The sequence below is a fragment of the Balaenoptera acutorostrata genome, chromosome 9, assembly GCF_949987535.1.
Source record: "Balaenoptera acutorostrata chromosome 9, mBalAcu1.1, whole genome shotgun sequence".
In the NCBI taxonomy this organism is placed as follows: Eukaryota; Metazoa; Chordata; class Mammalia; order Artiodactyla; family Balaenopteridae; genus Balaenoptera; species Balaenoptera acutorostrata.
This window is the reverse complement of record NC_080072.1, coordinates 286351-304943: the sequence shown is the minus strand read 5'-3', so window position 1 is coordinate 304943 and position 18593 is coordinate 286351. Positions and strand designations below refer to the sequence as shown.

The 18593-nt window shown below is 49.9% G+C and overlaps 1 protein-coding gene across 1 annotated transcript; it reads left to right on the top strand.

The window, feature by feature from the left end:
* Positions 1-4109: 4109 nt before the first annotated feature.
* On the top strand, positions 4110-7894 carry LOC103010038 (interferon-induced transmembrane protein 1-like). The gene is made up of 2 exons (XM_007171206.2): positions 4110-4422; positions 5045-7894. The coding sequence occupies exons 1-2, from the start codon at positions 4237-4239 to the stop codon at positions 5231-5233; spliced, it is 375 nt and encodes a 124-aa protein (XP_007171268.1). The 5' UTR covers positions 4110-4236; the 3' UTR covers positions 5234-7894.
* The last annotated feature ends 10699 nt before the right edge of the window (positions 7895-18593 follow it).

Below are 18593 nucleotides of genomic sequence, written 5' to 3'. Positions count from 1 at the left end.
GTGTTTATAAAATCTTATGGAAACCACACACACACAAAAACTATTAAAGAGATTACCAAAGTTTCAGGTGACAAAATCAACATACAATAATCACTAGCAATGATCAACCCAATAATATAATTAAGAAAACAATTCCGTTTATAATAGTACTTTAGGGTTCGATCCCTGGTCGGGGAAGATCCCACATGCTGCGGAGAAACTAAGCCCGTGCGCCACAGCTACTGAGCCCGCGCGCCTAGAGCCCGTGCTCCACAACAAGAGAAGCCACCGCAATGAGAAGCCCGTGTACCGCAATGAAGAGTAGCCCCCGCTCGCCGCAACTAGAGAAAACCCACACACAGCAACGAAGACCCAACACAACCAAAAATAAATAAATAAAAATAAAATTTCAAAAAAGGATAATAGTATTTGAAAAATACTTAGTAAGAAGTTTAACCAAGCAGGTGCAAGACTTGTATTCTGAAAACTACAAGCATTGCTGAAAGGAATTAAAGAAACCTAAATAAATAAAAAGACATCTGTGCTCACAGACCTGAACTCTTAGGCAATACTTCACAAACTGACCTTCAGTTTCAATACAATCACTATCAAAACTCCCACAGTTTTTTTGGTTTGTTTTATTTTTGTTTTTTTCCAGAAATGGACAGGCTGATCCTAAAATCCATATGGAATCATCGGGCCAAAACAATCTTAAAAAAGAATAACAAAGTTAGGGGCTCATGCGTCCTGATTTCAAAACTTACAACAAAGCTGCTGTCATCAAGGCATTGTGTTCCTGGCATAAGACAGACACGTGGACCATGGAACGGAAGCTAGAGTCCAGTAATAAACCTGTGCCTCAGTGGTCAAGTGACACAACAAGGGTGCCAAGACCTTTCACAAATGGTGCAGAGACAACTGGATGTCCACGTGGAAAGGGAATAAGTTGGACCCTTACCTTACAGATTATACAAAAATTAACTCAAAACGACAGGCAGGGACCTGGGACCCTTTGCTGCAGGGCTTACACCTGGACGAAGCCCTCCTAGAGCAACAGATACAAAGAGATGATAGGGGACTAAAAGTAACTGTGTGCGTGAGCAGTTGGGGCAAATTATGGACGACAAGATACAAAAACGGCGAAAACCCAACTGCCACTGCAAAAGCAGCGCCCTGTGCGTGATCCCTGCACACAGCACCACCAAGGGGGCGGGCAGACTACCTAAGCCATCCCTCCAGCCCAACCCACCGAGCTGTCCCCATCCTCACACCGTTTAAGGGACCAGCTCGCCCCCCTCGGGAGCGAACAAGGGCACCTGTTACTTGTTTTCACTCCCTCCTGCTGTAGCACAAGTCCCAATAACACCTTGCCTGGATTCCTCATCCGGCCTCTCGTCAATTTCTATTGATTAAAGAGTTCAAGAACCTGAGTCGGTAGGACCGACTATATTAGGACAGTAGGACCTAATATAGAAGCTAAAACTACAAAACTGTTAGAAGGAAATAACAGGTGTAAATCTTTGTGACCTTGGATCAGGCAATGGTTTCTTAAATACAATACAAGCAAGAGCAACAACAACACCACCCCACACAGATAAATTGCAGTTTTGCCGAATTAAAAATGTTTGTGCCTCAAAGGAAACTCTCAAGAAAGTGAAAAGATAACCTAAGGGACAGGAGAGAATTTTGCAGTTCATATATCTGACAAGGGACTAGTATTCAGAATATAAAGAACTATATTAATTCAACAACAGCAAGACCAACAGGCCAATGAGTCAATGGGTAAAGGGTTTGAGCAGACATTCTCCAAAGACACGTGACTGGCCGGTGTACACAAGAGGTGCTCAGCGTCAACCGTGATCAAGGAAATGCACATAAAACACAACCAAGGGAATAGGAACAATGGTTTTCAAGGTGAAAACAACTGTGCGCGAGGATAAGGAGGGGTTAAAACTCTCCTACAAAGCTGGCAGGAATATGGAGTGATGCAAACCTGCTATGGAAACCAGTCTGGGGGCCCTAAAAGGTAAACATTGAATTATGATACGAGCCAGTAGTTCCACACCTAGCTGCATACCGCAGAGAACTAAAAATGTGTGTTTACACAAAAACTTGCACACAAATGTTTCTAAGCATTATTCATGATTGCCAAAAAACTGGAAATCGCCCAATGTCCATAAACTGATGAAGAGATAAACAAAATATGGTATACTCTCACAGTACCACATTAATCAGCCATAAAAAGGACTGTAGTTCTGACACAAGCTACAACGTGGATGAACCTTCAAAACATTACGCTCGGTGAAATAAGACAGAAACAAAAGGCACATAATTTATATGAAATACCCAGAACAGGGAAATCCATGCAGAGAGAAAGCAGACTGGTGGTTGAAGAAACTCGGTGGGCAGGATTAGGGAAGCCGACCTTCCCCTAAGAGTGGGGGTTGTCGGAACTGGGTAGGGGTGGTGGTTGCAGCGTCTCCCCAAGAATGTACTGAAAGCCGCTGACTTGTACACTTTCAGTGGGTAAAATGACAACGTTTGTGTTCTGCAAATTCCAGGTGATTAACAAATTAGATCATATGACTTATAAATAATTAGAGTATACCGAAACAAAGTCGTCATTACCCGAAACACATCACCTGGCACTTATTTCCCTACATGTCACTGTTACCTCTGCCCTGGAGGCCATTTTTGTCTACTTGATCTGCCACCTGATGAAAGGCTGCCCGAGGCTGAGCTACTGCCCCTCGCTTGCCAGGAACAGGGGCACCTGCTATGGTGGGAGTGCCCGCGGGGGGAGCATCGGCCCCGATGCCGGCGAGGGCGGTGGGCTCATCAGGTCCTGGAGCGGGCAGCAGTCCACTCGGGCCTGTGGGTCGTGCGTCCCACTCGCGCCGACCTCACCCCAAACCAGGCGCCAGGGCAGCCCTCTGATGGCCCGCGTGCGCACGTCGGCCCCGGCCGTCTGGACAGGCTGCCGGCTCAGTGTGGGCCCAGCAGGAAAGCAGACTGCATGAGCTATCGCTACAGGGAGGGCTGAACAGGAGGACTGGGGCACACAGGGCACCTGTTCAAGGGGAACCCAGAGGCGGCAGGTGCAGCAGCTGCCCCTCTGAGGGGCCCAGGGTGGGGGCAGAATTGGCCAGAACCTGGAAACTGGAGGAGGCCCAGGGCTAGAGACCAGACTGCCGGATGTTGGGGCCACTGGGGGCACGTGGAGGCTGGTCTGGGAGCCTTGACCCAACAGGCCCCACCAGGGAGAAGGCCTTGCTCCTAACAGGATAGGACAGGCCTGGCCATCAGCTCCCACGGCCTCCGGCTCGCAGGTGAGGACCCAGGCGACCAGGAGAACACCCTGCCCCGTGGTCTGAAGAGAGCGGAGTCCTGGCCACGGAGCCGAGCTGACCCTGCCCCTGACAAGCGGGCACCGGCCCGACAGCCCAGGAGCCGTCCTGCCAACACCCCAGCTCCACCCCGGAGCACCCCAAGTCCTGTGAGAAGTGGGGGCAGGAGGGAGGAAGGAACGACGGGGCTTCGCAAATATGCAGGCCCTGGGCTCCCAGCTGCCGCCAGACGCCCTGGACCCCAGGGTCTCCCACCACAGCTGCCTCCTCAGGTCACGCGGGGCCCAGTGTCCCCGCTCCCGGGAGCCCTTGGGAGACCATGGGAGGCTCCTTTGGGGCAGGCCACCCAGGCTGCTGGGTGCTGACCTGCAACCAGGAAGGACCCAAACCAGCCTGGAGCAGGGACTCAGGGCCGGGAAGGCCAGTGCCTTTCCGAGGGGAGGGCGGTGCAGTGAGGGGTGGGCTGTGGGCCAGGGCTCGCTCTGGGGGCTGGGGTGTGGAGGCTGAGTGAGGGTCTGGGAGGGGCCCTGCGTGGGGACAGCGGGGCTGCAGCAGGCTTGGGTCTGAGACCCCCAGGCTGGGGAAGGGTCCCGGGGCCCGACCACACCCCTAAGTAGGGAGGTGGGGTGGCCGAGACAGGGCCTGAAGCCCCCTCCAGGCCCTCAGCCTTCTTCCCACCCACCCTGGTGTAACTTGACTGGCAGAATTTTGTCCCACTTCCTTGGACCAGCCTACCTCCAATTCTCAAAAGGCCAGGAAAAGGAAACAGAAAAATCGAAACTACTGAGAAAGGGAGGGCCCCTGAGTGTGTCGCTGCATCTGGCCCACAGCTGCTCCGTCTCTGCCTCAGGAAACATACTTGTCAATCCTTGTCCTCTGCCATCAGCACTTGGCTCCCCCAGCACCAGAGATGATCAAGGAGGAGCACGAGGTGGCCGTGCTGGGGGCTCCCCAGACCCAGGCCCCCATGACCACCACGGTGATCAACATCCCCAGGGAGACCTCCGTGCCCGACCACATCGTCTGGTCCCTGTTCAACACGATCTTCATGAACTGGTGCTGCCTGGGATTCGTGGCATTCGCCTACTCCGTGAAGGTGGGTGGGCGCCTGGGGTGTTCTCCAAGGAAGTGTGTGTGAGCCTGGAGAGGCCCCCCTGCCTGGCCGGCACGTGGGGTGTGGAGAGCCCTTGTGTGTATTCTTGTGTGTGTGTGTGTGTGTGTGTGTGTGTGTGTGTCTGTGTGTGTGTGGCTTGGGGGATCATTCCCAATGAGAGTTCACGGCAAAGCTGCAGGGGCGCACATGGGGATGGGGGCTATGTCTCCACCACCCCAGGAAGTTCTCCTTCCCAGCCTTGTGAGAGAAGCTACATCCTTCACACTTCGGATTCAGACCTCGAGTCTGGTCCAGAAAAGAAAAAGTTACTGAAAGGACACTGACCCCTGGTGGGGTGAGTGGCCAGCAAAGGGGCCAGAGCCGAGGGAGGGTGAGCCCTGGGGCCTCCTGGAGGCTGAGAGTCTGTGAGGAAGCAGATCGAGGCCCCAGAAGGGGAGGGGGGCCCACCGGGCACTGTCCTGCTTGGGCTCCAGGGAACGGGCAGGGGTGGGTCCCCATCTGGGTGAATGGGCCCTGGGGGAGCAGCAGGGGAGGGCCTGAGTCACAGCACCTGGCTGTCACCTGGTCCGGCTCCAGGTCCCCCTCACCGTCTCTTCTCCCCCAGTCTAGGGACCGGAAGATGGTGGGCGATGTTGTTGGGGCCCAGAGCTATGCCTCCACCGCCAAGTGCCTGAACATCTGGGCCCTGGTCCTGGGCATCTTTCTGACTATTGGATCGATCGTTCTTCTGGTGTTTGTTTACCTGAAAGCCTACCAGATGGGTTTACAGATGGCGAATAATGGAGGCTACTAGCCGCTGGACACGGAGGCAACCCAGTTCCCCCACTGTCCACGGCCGGCCCTGCACCTGGGGCTGTGGGCCCGCCCCCTCCCCCCACCCCTTTATACAGCAGTTTCTGGAGACAGAGCTGTCGACAGCTGAATTCAATAAAGTGCACTCATCTGTGAAGGTGCTGTGAGGTCCCCGGGGAGGGGACACTGCTGTGAGTCCCCGGTGGCCTCGGGGAAGCACAGAGCGCTCCGCTGTGGGCTGACAGCAGAAGCCCAGAGCAGAGCTGGTGACCCCGCCCCGGTCGACCGAAACCCCCAGAGGAAAGACCACTCCCTCCCATGCAAACGTGGCCGCCCTGCTGGGTGGCAGCGTCTCACAGACACTGGGGACCCGAGCCTGGGCTGCACACGGGGAGGTGGGGACCCGCCTCAGCCCAACGCAGGGAGAGACACCCCAGGCAGGCAGGTATTCCTGTCTCTGAGCCCCAGAGGGAGAGGGCGCGGGGGACGCACCCCGCCGGCTGACCCACCGCGCCCTGCACAGTACCCCAGGTGTGCTGTGCGTCACCCAGGAGAGGCTGGAGGAGTCCAGGCAGCCCGAGGCTGGTGCTGGGGCAGTGACCCCTTCCCCACAGGCCCCTCGGGGATCCAGGCTCTTCTGGGCTCCCTCACTGGGCTGAGGTCCAGTCCTGTCCGGCTCTCATTGAATTTCACAGCACTCTTCATGGTGGATTTCCTTCCGTCCTGGCACCTAGGACTATAGACACCAAACCCTCACAGGGCCCTACCTCGGGGGCTGTGTAGGTTGGGGTCCTCCCTGGGGGACGGTGACTCAGACGAGGTCGCCCGCTCTCTCTTGGGTCCCACATGTGAGCTCGGCAGCCTCGGCCCCAGGGAAGCTGGGTCCCGGAGGAGGGGAGGCTGGCGGACCTGCCTCTCTGAGTCCAGGAAGGACACTCGCCCAGGCAGGGGGCGGGGGGACAGATGTGTGACCCCAACCCCCCACACCCCCGACCCCGGCTGGCCGACTAGGCGCGTCCCACGTTCCCCTGTCGGGCGGACAGCGGTCACGAAGGGTGGTGGCACTGAGTGTAACCCCGTCACTCTTCACGGATTCGGGGTGAGGGTCGTGCGAGGTGGGAGACCAGCTGGTGCAGGCAGCCAAGATCCCGTGGTCTGGAGCTTCCGAAAGTTCACAGGAGGCCCGAGGCATCAAGCAGGGGAACTGAGGGTCCTTCGAAGGTCCTGGACATGGACTGCTGGGTCATGAGCAGCCTAGTCCTCGGGGCCACCCCAGCTCTGGTTCCGATGTGGGCGGCCACAGTGTCCTGGGTCACCTGTGGGTGGGCGGTGCTGGTTGGGGCGGGTGACCTGGGCTGGGCGGAGAGCGTCCGGGGAGCTGAGAGGATGCAGAGCTGGGAGGACACAGACCTGGGAGGGTGTGATCTGGGAGGACAAAGACCGGGGGGACCAGAGCTGGGAGGACACAGTGGGAAGACAGAACTGGGACGTCAGAGCCCTGGGCAGGGCCGCACAGGTGGGCCGGCAGCAAGGGTGAGAGGCGTTTCTGGTCCTTTCTCCCAGTAGCCCTCAGGAGAGAAGTCTCTGTTATCGCTTTGCCTGGAGTCTGGCCTGGAGGAAGTCTGACGTTAGGATTCCTGAAGATGCCCCGCCCGGGTTTGGTCCTGAGGGAGTGAGGGCAGAGCAGGACGGCTGTGCTCCTGGTGGGGACGAACATCTCTCCTGGCCTCGCCCCTGGCCCCCTTCCTGAGCGCTGCTGGTCCGGGAAGCTTCCTCCTGCCCAGCCCACCCAGCAGGGGTCTGAGTCGCTGGGCAGCGCCCCCTGCCTGACTCCAGGGCCTTACTGGCTGCTGGCCCCTCCTCACCTTGGAGTCAGTCCTTCCCAATCCAGAGGGGTAGGTCTGCCAGCCTCCCCTCCTCCAGGACTTCCTTGGGGCTGTCCCCTCCCTGCTCACGTGTGACAGACCCCGGGGGAGAGGGGCTCCCTCATGGCCACCCTGGGACCCCAGCCCCTCGGCCATCTCCTGGAGCCAGGGGACTGCAGCTGGGGACAGATAAAGGGGCGTGGGTGCGGGTCAGGTGTCAGTGGACGAAGGGGAGGCTAGGGCCACCCCACCTCACACCGCACCTGCCCAGCTGGTTGTGGGCAGGGTCTGCCCTGGGGCACCCCAAGTGCCCACACATCTGGAGGCCTGACAGAACCAGGGATGGGGTCTGATTTCCAGGGCAGGGCAGGGGTTTCTCCTCCTCCTGGGGGCTGTCTCTGCAGCGGTGGCCCATAGCCTTCCTGAGCTGACGGGGTCCTACGAACAGCAAAGCGGAGGCACATGTCGAAGGGTCTGAAAGGGAGCAGGGGAACCACTGCGGACCTGGAATTTGCACACGTCCTGGCCGCCCTGGGACCACCTGGAACCTGTTGTCTTTACTCCCTGGAAACCTCAGTTTAGCAGCCAATCAGCTGCCGACAGGTAACCCAATGCCTGCTAGCAATGATCTGGCTTTCTAAAACAACCCCTGTAACTTCTCTGGAATGTCTTTGTTGTGTTTAGAACCCCCCAGCACTTGTACTTTCCTCGCAGCACGTTTGACCTGCTACTGGAATCTGCACTTCTCCGATTGCAAATCCTAAAACTCCAAATAAACTCTTTTCTTATTTGCGGGCTTCCGAGCGTTTTTGTTTGTTTGTTTTGTTTTGTATTTTGTCAACAGGGCCAAGGGTGTTCTGGACCCAGCATGACCCTTCCCCAGAGGAAGCCACCGCCCCAAACCCCTGTCCAATTGCTGCTGCCCCAGCTCGAGGCCAAGAACAGGCAAGGCCTGAGGACTTGTCAGGTCCCCCTCAGAGCAGCAGAGCAGATGGGACAGGGGGCGGTGGGCTCAGTCTCAGGGGCAGGCTGGGACTCTCAACGGGGTCCCCTCCCCAGGTCAAAACACAGCACGCTCACATACAAATGCTTTATTTTATTCAACTGTGGACAGACGCGTGTATAAACTGCAGTGAAGAGGGGTGACTGCCTCAGGCTGCCGGCAGCTACTAGTAGCCGCCATAGTCGTTTATGAGCTGGGAAACTGCTTGAAAAATCATCAGGGAGCCAGTGGCGAAAATACTGATGCAGACGATCGTCAGAAGCAGGCCCAGGACCAGGGCGCAGTTCCCTTGAATCTGCGTCTACGTCCTCGTGGGAACTGTAAGTGCAGTGCCCGGTTTCCCATCCGCGTGGGGCCCCTAGGCTGCAGTCCTCGTGTGTGAAGTTCTGCTGGTAGAATCCTCGACGAGTCCCCGGACCCCACATTAGGAACTGTTGGCGTTTACCAGCTGGAGTCGGACTGGGTCTGATTGAAAAACTGAACAGGGTTTGGAAATGAACTAGGTCCAATTTAAGCTGGACTGGGTCCGGTGCAAGTCCTAGGGCGAGTAAAATCCTAAGCAAAGGCTAACTGCGAATGCGAAATGTGCAAGTTAAAAAAAAAGGCGCAAAAATTGGTAGTGCAGGTGGAGCATTTAAGGGCTGTTAGACCACTTGTCTCCTAACCCAAGGACTCCCATGTTAGGATATGTTGATCGTGAAACGGGTTATATTGACTCCAGGTCACCCACCAACCTCAAGAAAATTTCCGAGCAGCGAGGTGCACCGTGAACCACACGCAATCTGCATCGTGGGGGTACACCCCTTTGAGGTTTTAGTTTGGCTCAGAGAGAACCCAAGGCTTAGCTAGAAGAAAGAACTTGCCACCTGCCGGCACAACCGTTTATTGTATATCTAAGAACTGTTGTCCCAGAAGCTGTAGATATCACAAAAATGGGACATGTCTTACTAAAACAGCCTAGAATTACAATGGGCATTTATGAGGACTATTCCAATTAGATAAAATCATTTAAGAGGTGTACTTGAAAGCACAGTTTCCCAAATCAAAGAGGGCAAATGGGATACCTGTTTTTATTGGTATGTGGAAGCTTCCAAAAGCCTTCAAAATTCCAAAATACCTTCCTTAAAAAATTATTTGCAAAAAGCTAATGAAAATTTAAAGACACAGGTCATAATCAAAAGTCCACCAAAGCATTAACGTTACGGCTACTACAGCTCCAAGACCAGACACCTAGGGGCCCAGGGAGTGAGGTGTCAGTTGTAGTGAACTGTGGCAACGGAAAAGAGATTGTCCTCAAAGGGGATTTTTCAACATCAACTTGAATGCCCTCCTATCTATCCCCAAAGGAGGCCCCATCTAGGCCCCTCCCAGAACTGGTGGGACTCTGAGGGGTCTTGGGTAAACTGCTACACTATTCCCTTAAACAGCCAAGGAACCTAAAATTAAAATTAATGCAGAACTGGAGCCTGCACAGGGGATCCTGGGAAAGCTGACAGAAGCCAGAGAAAGGTGAGAGTTCTTGGCAGAGTCAGCTCTCCTGTGTCTTTGTCTTTATTGCCTGGTCGAGAGAGGAAAACAAAATTTCATGGTGCTCCTTCCTTTCCAAACCAGACCTACGGATTACGGATCCTTTCTCTCCCAAGGACTGCTGTTGTCTTTTTGCTTGTCTCATTTTGTGTCCTAGGAGGGTGGCTTGGCTTTCTGCCTGCCTGGGACATGCAGGTTGTCAGCTCTTTTTTCTGGCTGTCTTTGAGAGTGATTCTGGATCTTGGGAAGGTAGTAACCTTTACACTTTCTTTGAGGATGCCTCTTGGGTCCATGGGGTTGTTTGATATTGCCAGAAATGTTTACTGCTTGTCCTGGCTGAGACCTGACAAGATATTTAAAAGGATACTCTAGTGTCGATGAAAAATTAATCAGTCAAACTAAGAAAGAAATGGAAAGTCTTATTTGAGCCACATTTGAGGCTTATAACCTGGGAAGAACGTCTCAGAAAGCACAGAGAACTGTTCTGCCCATTAGAAGTCCAGGCACAGTTATATAAGTTTTTTGAGGCAAGAGGGCTGTACATTAAATGATGTATTATCGACAGTTTACACGATCCAGAGCTAAGCGACATCGTGGCCCCTTACAAGGTCAGGAGGGAACGTTGTCTTTAAGGAGCTGTCTTGCCGATGGGTGAATGTTGCTCTTTAGGGTTGAACCAATGTTTCTGCCGATGGGGGAGGTTGGTTGATGCGTAATGTCGATACACAATGCACAGTGCGGGGAGAGAGGAGGCCAAAGGGCAGAGAACATTTTTTATGTTTAAATTTTTCTTGTCTTGCCATAAAATATGAATTTAACTTCACACTAGGATCACAAATTTGGCTGTATTGGAAGCTGATATTCAAAGCTTGATAGAAATTGTTTTAGGCCTCCTCCCCTAAGCTAAATCTACCAAGAGGAAGGGAAAAACCTCCTAAAGCTCTTGTGAAAGGATTTATGAGTGGATCAACCTATGGTGTCATTTAAGTTGCAACCCAGTTCTTTGAGGAATTAAAAACAAGTGTCCTCATCTTACAGATCTTTGGAAAACCAGAAATGCGGCTCCTGACACAGTTCAAAGTTCACCTGTTTCTTAAAAATTTGGAATCTGCAGTTGTGACCTGTGAACATCACGGGAAGGACCTTCAGAGCGGCAGCTGGGAGAGGTGCTAGTGTCTTAAATGTTGATGACGTCTCCCAGTTAAGCTGAGAGTCTGAGAAAAGGGGGGACTGTTAAAAAGAAACAACAGGCCCCAAATGGAGTCATTTGTGCTAAGCCCCACACCAGCCAACCAAGACTTAACACCCAACCTAATTGCAGTTTCAACCTTCCCCAGGAGAGTAACCTTTAACCAGTCAACCTGGAATTTCCTGGTCAGTATTAGGAGGAAACCCCAATAAGATCCTTTCCCTCCCCCATAGGTGAATTATCTAAGCCTGAAATCTAAATTATCTAAGCCTTTTTTAAAAAAATAGATTTATTTATTTATTTATTTATTTTGGCTGTGTTGGGTCTTTCTTGCTGTGTGCGGGCTTTCTCTGGTTGTGGCGAGCAGGGGCTACTCTTCGTTGCTGTGTGGGGGCTTCTCATTGTGGTGGGTTCTCTTGTTGTGGAGCATGGGCTCTAGGCGCACAGGCTTCAGTAGTTGTGGCACGTGGGCTCAGTAGTTGTGGCTCACGGGCTCTAGAGCGCAGGCTCAGTAGTTGTGGCGCACGGGCTTAGTTGCTCCGCGGCATGTGGGTTCTTCCCAGACCAGGGCTCGAACCCGTGTCCCCTGCATTAGCAGGCGGATCCTTAACCACTGTGCCACCAGGGAAGCCCTAAGCCTTTTTTTTGTTTATGACTTCCTTGTCTTGCCTTTAAAATCTTTTCCCTTTTTGTAGTCTGTCGATGGAAAGAAATGCACACCGTGAAGAGTTGCGAGTGAAGTTTTATTTGGGGCAAAATGAGGACTGCAGACCGGGAGACAGCATCCCAGACAGCTCTGAGAAACTGCTCCAAAGAGGTAGCAGGGAAGGTCAGTGTTATATGTGATTTTAGTGAAGGGGGGTGGGGGGGACGTGCAGTCAAGCATGCATTCTGGCAGAGGCTTGTTGCTGGTCACGAGGAGCAGATGTCACCGTCAATGACTTTAGTGCTTTTCTAGATACGAGGAGATGCAAGAATTGGGCTCATAAATTCTGCTGAACGTATCTAACTATCTGAAGACCTGTTCTGCCAGTTTTTCCCAGAGCACAGAGGGCCTCATTACTGATCTCCACCCTGAACTCCTTTCAGGGTCTGTTGAATGAAGGTCAGCAGCTGCAGTGGCTCGTGATTTAATCCTCGTAGAGGCAGATGGCAAGCGCCGATTTGTAGTTGGCAAGCCCACCGGAGCTCCTTTCTACTTGTTGGATGGGATACTACCCCATTCGTGAATCATTCAGTAACGACAATTAGATCTTCAAATTTACGCCGTTGAATTTTTTGGTATTTAATAGGTTTCCTGGACCCAATTTCAATGTGTGCGTGTGTGGAAGGGGAGGGGGCTTCCTGCAAGGTGTCTGAGAGTTCTACTCAATTCAGTTGAATTCTGACACTGTTTGCCCAGACACAGCTCCAGATCCCACAGGCTAGGGTCTCAGCTCCACAGGACAGCCCCCCGGCCACTTGAGACACCAGCTTATCCCCTGTGCTTCTGACCCGGGCTGTAAATCAGAGGGACCCACGATTCCCTCCTTGGATTCAATTAATTTGCCACAGAAGCTCGCAGAACTCAGAGAAACATTTTACTTATTTATTATAAAGAATATGACTCAGGAACAGCCAGAGGGAAGAGACACACAGGGCAATTATGGGGGACGGGGCCCAGAGCTTCCCTGCCCTCTCCAGGAATCGCCATGTGTTCACCGACCTGGAAGCTCTTGGAACCCTGTCCTTCTGGGGGTTTTGGAGACTTCATTACATAGGCATATTGATTCAATCATAGATTATTAGCAATTGACTCAACCTCCAGCCCCTCTCCTCTCCCTGGAGGCCTGAGAACTGGGACTGAGAATTCCCACTGGGACTGAGAATTCCCAACCACTAAACACATGGTTGGTTCCCCTGAGAAGCGCTCATCCTCAGGTGGGGTCCAAAAGTCACCTCACTACATGAGAGGATACCTTTGTCACTCTCATCACTTAGGAAATTGTAAGAGTTCTAGGAGTTCTTTGCAAGAAACAGGAAGAAGGTCGAATACATATTTCTTAATATAAATCACAATAACTCAACAGGCAAAGTACCCCTTGGCTGCCCTTTCATGCAGGGCACATGGGGCTAAGGAGTCAGGGGGCTCCAGGCCCTAATCAGACTCCGAGTGGGGCCCGGCCCCGTCCAGGCATTTCCCACGCTTGGGGCGGGACGGGAATGGAAGCAAGTGGTGCTCAGCACATCGTCACGGGGGGTCAGTGGCTTCTGGGTAGGAGCCATGGTCATGGGGCTGGCTGGTGGGGACACTGGAATTGCTCCCCAGTGCCCACCCCAGCAGGGAGGAGAATCAAAACCAGTAAGTAAGTCCCCTACATAAGAATCTTCAAGTTGCGAACTTAAAATGATGCGAAGGTGTGTTCGCATATCTAGTCACGTAAGTTAGTTCACGTGTCTGGTGTACATTGTCATGTGCGTGCATCCTCTACAAGTGGTTGTGCTTTTGTGTACTCTACCGTACAGGACTGTTGCTGTGCATCACGAGGAACTTACTAACAAAGACCTGATGGAATTGGAGGCCTAGAGAAAGGACGAAGAGAGACAAGAGGAAGAAGAAGTAACTGAAGAACAGAAGAGATTCACAGCGCAGGAAATGGCAAGGGGATTTTCTTTATTTGAGGAGGCACTGTTAGTTTTTGAGGCACAGGACCCGAACGTAGAGCAGTACATGAAGGTTTCAGTAGCCGTTCAGAATGCAATCCAGTGCTACCATGTCACCTATGATAAGGAAAAAAGAGCTACTACCCAGACGTCACTGGATCGTTTTTTCAACAGGGTAGATAGAGTTGAATCCAGCAAGGAACCAGAACCTGTGCCGTCAACGTCAGGCGTGAGCGACATTGCAGCTGGCCCTCCGTCTCCTATGGCTGACGATCCTTCAGCTCTACCATCTCCCACCTCCTCTCCCTCCTCCAGTCAGTAACTTCTCCTGCCTGTTCCCTCGATGCCAGCCCCTATATGCCAGCTGTTGTGCTGTACTACTGTACTTTTCAAGGTACTGTACTGTAAGATTAAAAATCTTTAAAAATGTTTAAAAAAATCTTTCCTTTATTTTTTGTGTTTGTTTTTAATGTATTATTTGTGTGAAAAGTACTATAAACCTATTACAGTACAGTACTATATTGCTGATTGTGTTAGTTGGGTACCTAGGATAACTTTGTTGGACTTAGCAAAAATTGGACTTACGAACACACTCTTGGAACAGAACTCGTTCGTATGTAAGGGACTTACTGTATCCCAGACTGGGAGCAAAGCAGAAATTAAGCCACCTCAAAGCCTAAAGGGTGCAGGGGTGTCACCCCCACCAAACCTCCATTTCGTTCACCTGTCTGGCCCCAGACCCAGAGGGGCCTGGCGGGGACTCTGGGCTGTGGCAGACCAAGCCGTGGGAGTCCAAGTGCAGCTGCTGTACCAGACGTACGTCAGCGGGGCCCGGGGCTGGGGGGTGCGGAGAGTGATCTGGGGAAGGTGGCCTTGCCTATCCTGTCTCTAAAGTTGGACACGGCCACCTGGCGACGTCGTGGCAGATCTGCCAGCCGTAGGAGGGTTGTATCAGACCCACCAAGACAGAGGTTTGTGTGTAAAACAAAGACTGTCCACCACTCAACGCTACACGGATCAGGTTGTCAGCCGCTGCAGTTGCTGCCCAACAGGGCATCCTGAAAGGAGTTCGGGACAAAGATCTGGACGAGGCTCCTTGGATGCAGAGAAATCTCTGGAAAAAATTTTAATAAACCCAATTTCTTGTATCTTCCTGAAACCGTGCACCTCAGATTGGGACTTGAACCCACGGTCTCTTAATTAGAATCACTCACCTGGTGTCTGGACTCACTGAGGCTCAGCACAGAAGGAATTCAGTGAGAGGCAAAGTGATAGACTTATTAATATAGGACGCTTGTGAGGGATACAGGCGGGCAGGCGAGGGGGTTCTGCCCCAAGAATTAAGCAGGCTACATTTTTATAACCAAAGGGAAGCGGGGAGGGGGGAAGACCGCCTTCTTCCTCATTCTTTTTTTTTTTTTAAAGTTTTTTTGATGTGGACCATTTTAAAATTTATTTTTGGCTGTGTTGGGTCTTCGTTTCTGTGCGAGGGCTTTCTGTAGTTGCGGCAAGCGGGGGCCACTCTTCATCGCGGTGCGCGGGCCTCTCACTGTCGCGGCCTCTCTTGTTGCGGAGCACAGGCTCCAGACGCGCAGGCTCAGTAGTTGTGGCTCACGGGCCTAGTTGCTCCGCGGCATGTGGGATCTTCCCAGACCAGGGCTCGAACCCGCGTCCCCTGCATTGGCAGGCAGATTCTCAACCACTGCGCCACCAGGGAAGCCCCTTCCTCATTCTTTGAGTAGACATCACTAGCTCTCCTTCGTATCAGGCAGGAGAGTGTTTGACCCTATGAGGTCAAACTACGACTGTCATAGCGCTCATTCAAATCAGCAGAAGGGTGGTAACATATACTAAAATATGTTGAATCATCTCAGGTTTCTGTATAATAAAGGTCTCCTACTTTGGAATGTCACCTTTCCCTTAAATTCCTGTCCTTGGTCCTAAGGATCATTATCTCGCTGAACTCGACCAGCAAAATGCAGGCCTCATTCTTTCACTTAACGACCTGGGGCATAACTCATACTTCTATTTATGGCTTTATAGTTAAGCAAGACTGCTTTGTTCCATTAAGTTTCGATAGCTTTCTTGAGTGAACATTAACTTACAGTAGTCTCCCAAAGTTCCCTAGGTTTCCCTCTCTGTCTATAATTCCCTAGTGGGACTTCTACAACTACCTGTGTAACTATCCTACTCTATCCCTATCATTCCCATACATGGAAAAGCCCTAAAAGCATTAACTGAGATATCTGATCCTCGTGACTAGCAGGAACTTTTACTGAGATGTGTGCTTCACTGCATTTCCTAGCTAAAATCATGTGCATACTGGCTTCTCCCCTACCTCATAGTTTCTCAGAGCTACTTGAGAGGCTGTTTCCCAGTCTATAGTCCTCAGTAAGGTCCCTGAATAAAACTCAACTCATAGCTCTTACGTTGTACATTTTTCTTTCAGTCAACAGTTTGGGTGACCACGAAGGGACCCAGAGCAGACGTCTCTCCTTGCCTGAACTCCAAGAGGATTGCCAGCCTTGGTACTAGCGAGGGCCCCTTGTGCCCATCCACCTCCTTGGCGAGTCAGAGGAATGGATAAGTTTCTCCTGAGTCCCAGGTCTCCCATCCTGGTTGGCAATCCTGAGTTTTACAATATTTGGTGGTTATTAAACTCCTCGTTATAAGGAGTAGTTCTTTCTTTGAACTTAAGTTCAAGAAGAGGTACCTGGATTCCCCAGTTGAAAGACATTGAAAAGGTTTAGACTGGGTGATTAGGTAGGAGGCTGGCCTTGTGTCTTTCCTTGAATTGGCTACTTTAACAAAGTTTGTCTGAATAAAAGTGACGATATCACATGAGAGCTTTCAGCTCCAAAGATAAGGGACCCAGCTTCTCCCAGCCAGCTATGGCTTTGTTTTCTCAAGCAACTGAGAAACTTATAGGAGTGGTGGAGCCGAATCTTCCTACCATGCAGTGGTCCCAAAGGGACAGTCTCTCATTAAGCAAAAAAACAAACAAAAACAAAAACAAAAAAAACTCACTCGTCTGAAGATGCGCACAAAAGGATTGGCCATCTGGTGCTCAGGTTTTAGACTACTAGAGAGAGAGACCAAGACGCGTGAGAGAGCTAAATGACTCTGTGGTAACACCTGAAGGAGTTAAGCTCACAAATAGCACACCAACCCACACAGAGTTTTTAATAGCAATTTTATCTCAACTGACCATGAAATGGCAAACAAAGCCTTCAGAACGGAAGAAAAAGGCATGCCAAATAACCTCCAACTAACCCTCAAGCTGGGTTTATGTACTTTTGGGACTTATACTTGCAAGTACGTATTTAATTGGGAAATACGAAAATCTCTCCCTGCAATGGCCAAGATGGAGCTCTTTCAACATTCCAAAACTGTTTTTCACATAAGCAGTTAGAGAAAGCTGGCTTGATAAAATATCTTTTCAGAAGTCTGACCCTAAGGGAACAAAAGTCCTTCTAGAAGAAGCTTGCATTTCTCTTCCTGTGTCTTTGAGATATAAATGTCCTACCAGGTCAGGGAACACTTATCTAGGCCATCTCCAGTTCCTGATAGGAACGGAAAAAAGGGGGAAGGGAAGAAACCTTTTTAAAAACTCAAGCAAGTAGACTTAGTCTATTTCAACTGTTATTTATAAACTAGTGAGTTTTCTATTTTAATACCTGATTCATGACTGTTTTAAAATGAAAATGATGAGATCTCTGTCTATCTGAATGTATGTACATTATAAATGTTTCTACCTCCAGGTGGTATTTTCAAATTTAATTTGTAAATGAGCTCTATTTAATTGACTTAAAGGAAGTTAAGTGCTTACATAAATTCTCAGAAATATAATAGAAACTAACCGAAATGGATCTCATGTTATGTGATCAGGGAAATATCCAGTATTAAATTAATATTCAGTATTAAGTTTTGTTTGGTTGGTTTAATTAATACAGACATGCCTTTAGAGTCATCAACACTGAGTATACTACTTTTATTGTACCTAGATTTACTAAAAGTCAGATAAGTTTATGTTACATCTGTTACAAAATTTGTCAGCAAGAAAAATAGCTTCAGATGATGGCTGACTTGTTCTCATGTCTCATGAAGTTTTCATGGGTAATCTAAACATAGTTGTTGGGAACAAGTGAATTAAAGAGATATAAACGGGGTAAGAGCTTTCAGGTAAACCTTTTAAGAATAATTATGTTTTATGATATGTCTACTTACCAGATTTTTGATAACTTGAAACTTGAGAGTTTTGCTAAATAAAGTTACATGATGAAAATTTATTGAATGTCTATATTATTTCCAAATAAGATAAAATACTGAAACATTAATTACAAAACATAGGCTTCCTTTTACAGAAAAATTAAAGATATTAGTAAATATGCTTGATGCCATACTGAGGCATATTCTATAAGAAAGCACACATTTTTTGAAATTATAAATAATATTTATAAATTTGCCAATTTACAGAGTGCTAAGGTAAAAGACAGTTCATAATTGCTTACTTCTTAGTTTTCACTAGAAATTAAGGTTTTTAAAGGTTAAGGATTCTAATTAAAATATATAATTAAACTACTAAAAATTTATGAGGAAATCATCTTTGTATGCAAGGAAAAAGAAAGTGTAAGTAATGGAAATGCATTTTGTCAAGGGAAAAGAAAGTAATTTTGTTCTAAAGAGAGGTTAAAAGAGAGAGAGAAAAAAGGGGAAAGCATAGGACAAAATCTGAAGGTAAAAAATTTCCGATAACTTTCAGATCATACCACTGAACTGGGTAAGAAATGACAGAATTCTAATGAAAAACCTGATGGCTTCATAAAACTGTTAACAGAGGATCAAGATTAAGAGGAATTAGTACATAGGGTTGAATGATAACTTTTATGACTTTCTGCCTGAAATACTACTGGTTTTTTTTTTTTAATTGGAGTATAATTGCTTTACAATGGTGTGTTAGTTTCTGCTTTATAACAAAGTGAATCAGTTATACATATACATATGTTCCCATATCTCTTCCCTCTTGCATCTCCCTCCCTCCCACCCTCCCTATCCCACCCCTCTAGGTGGTCACAAAGCACAGAGCTGATCTCCCTGTGCTATGCAGCTGCTTCCCACTAGCTATCTATTTTAC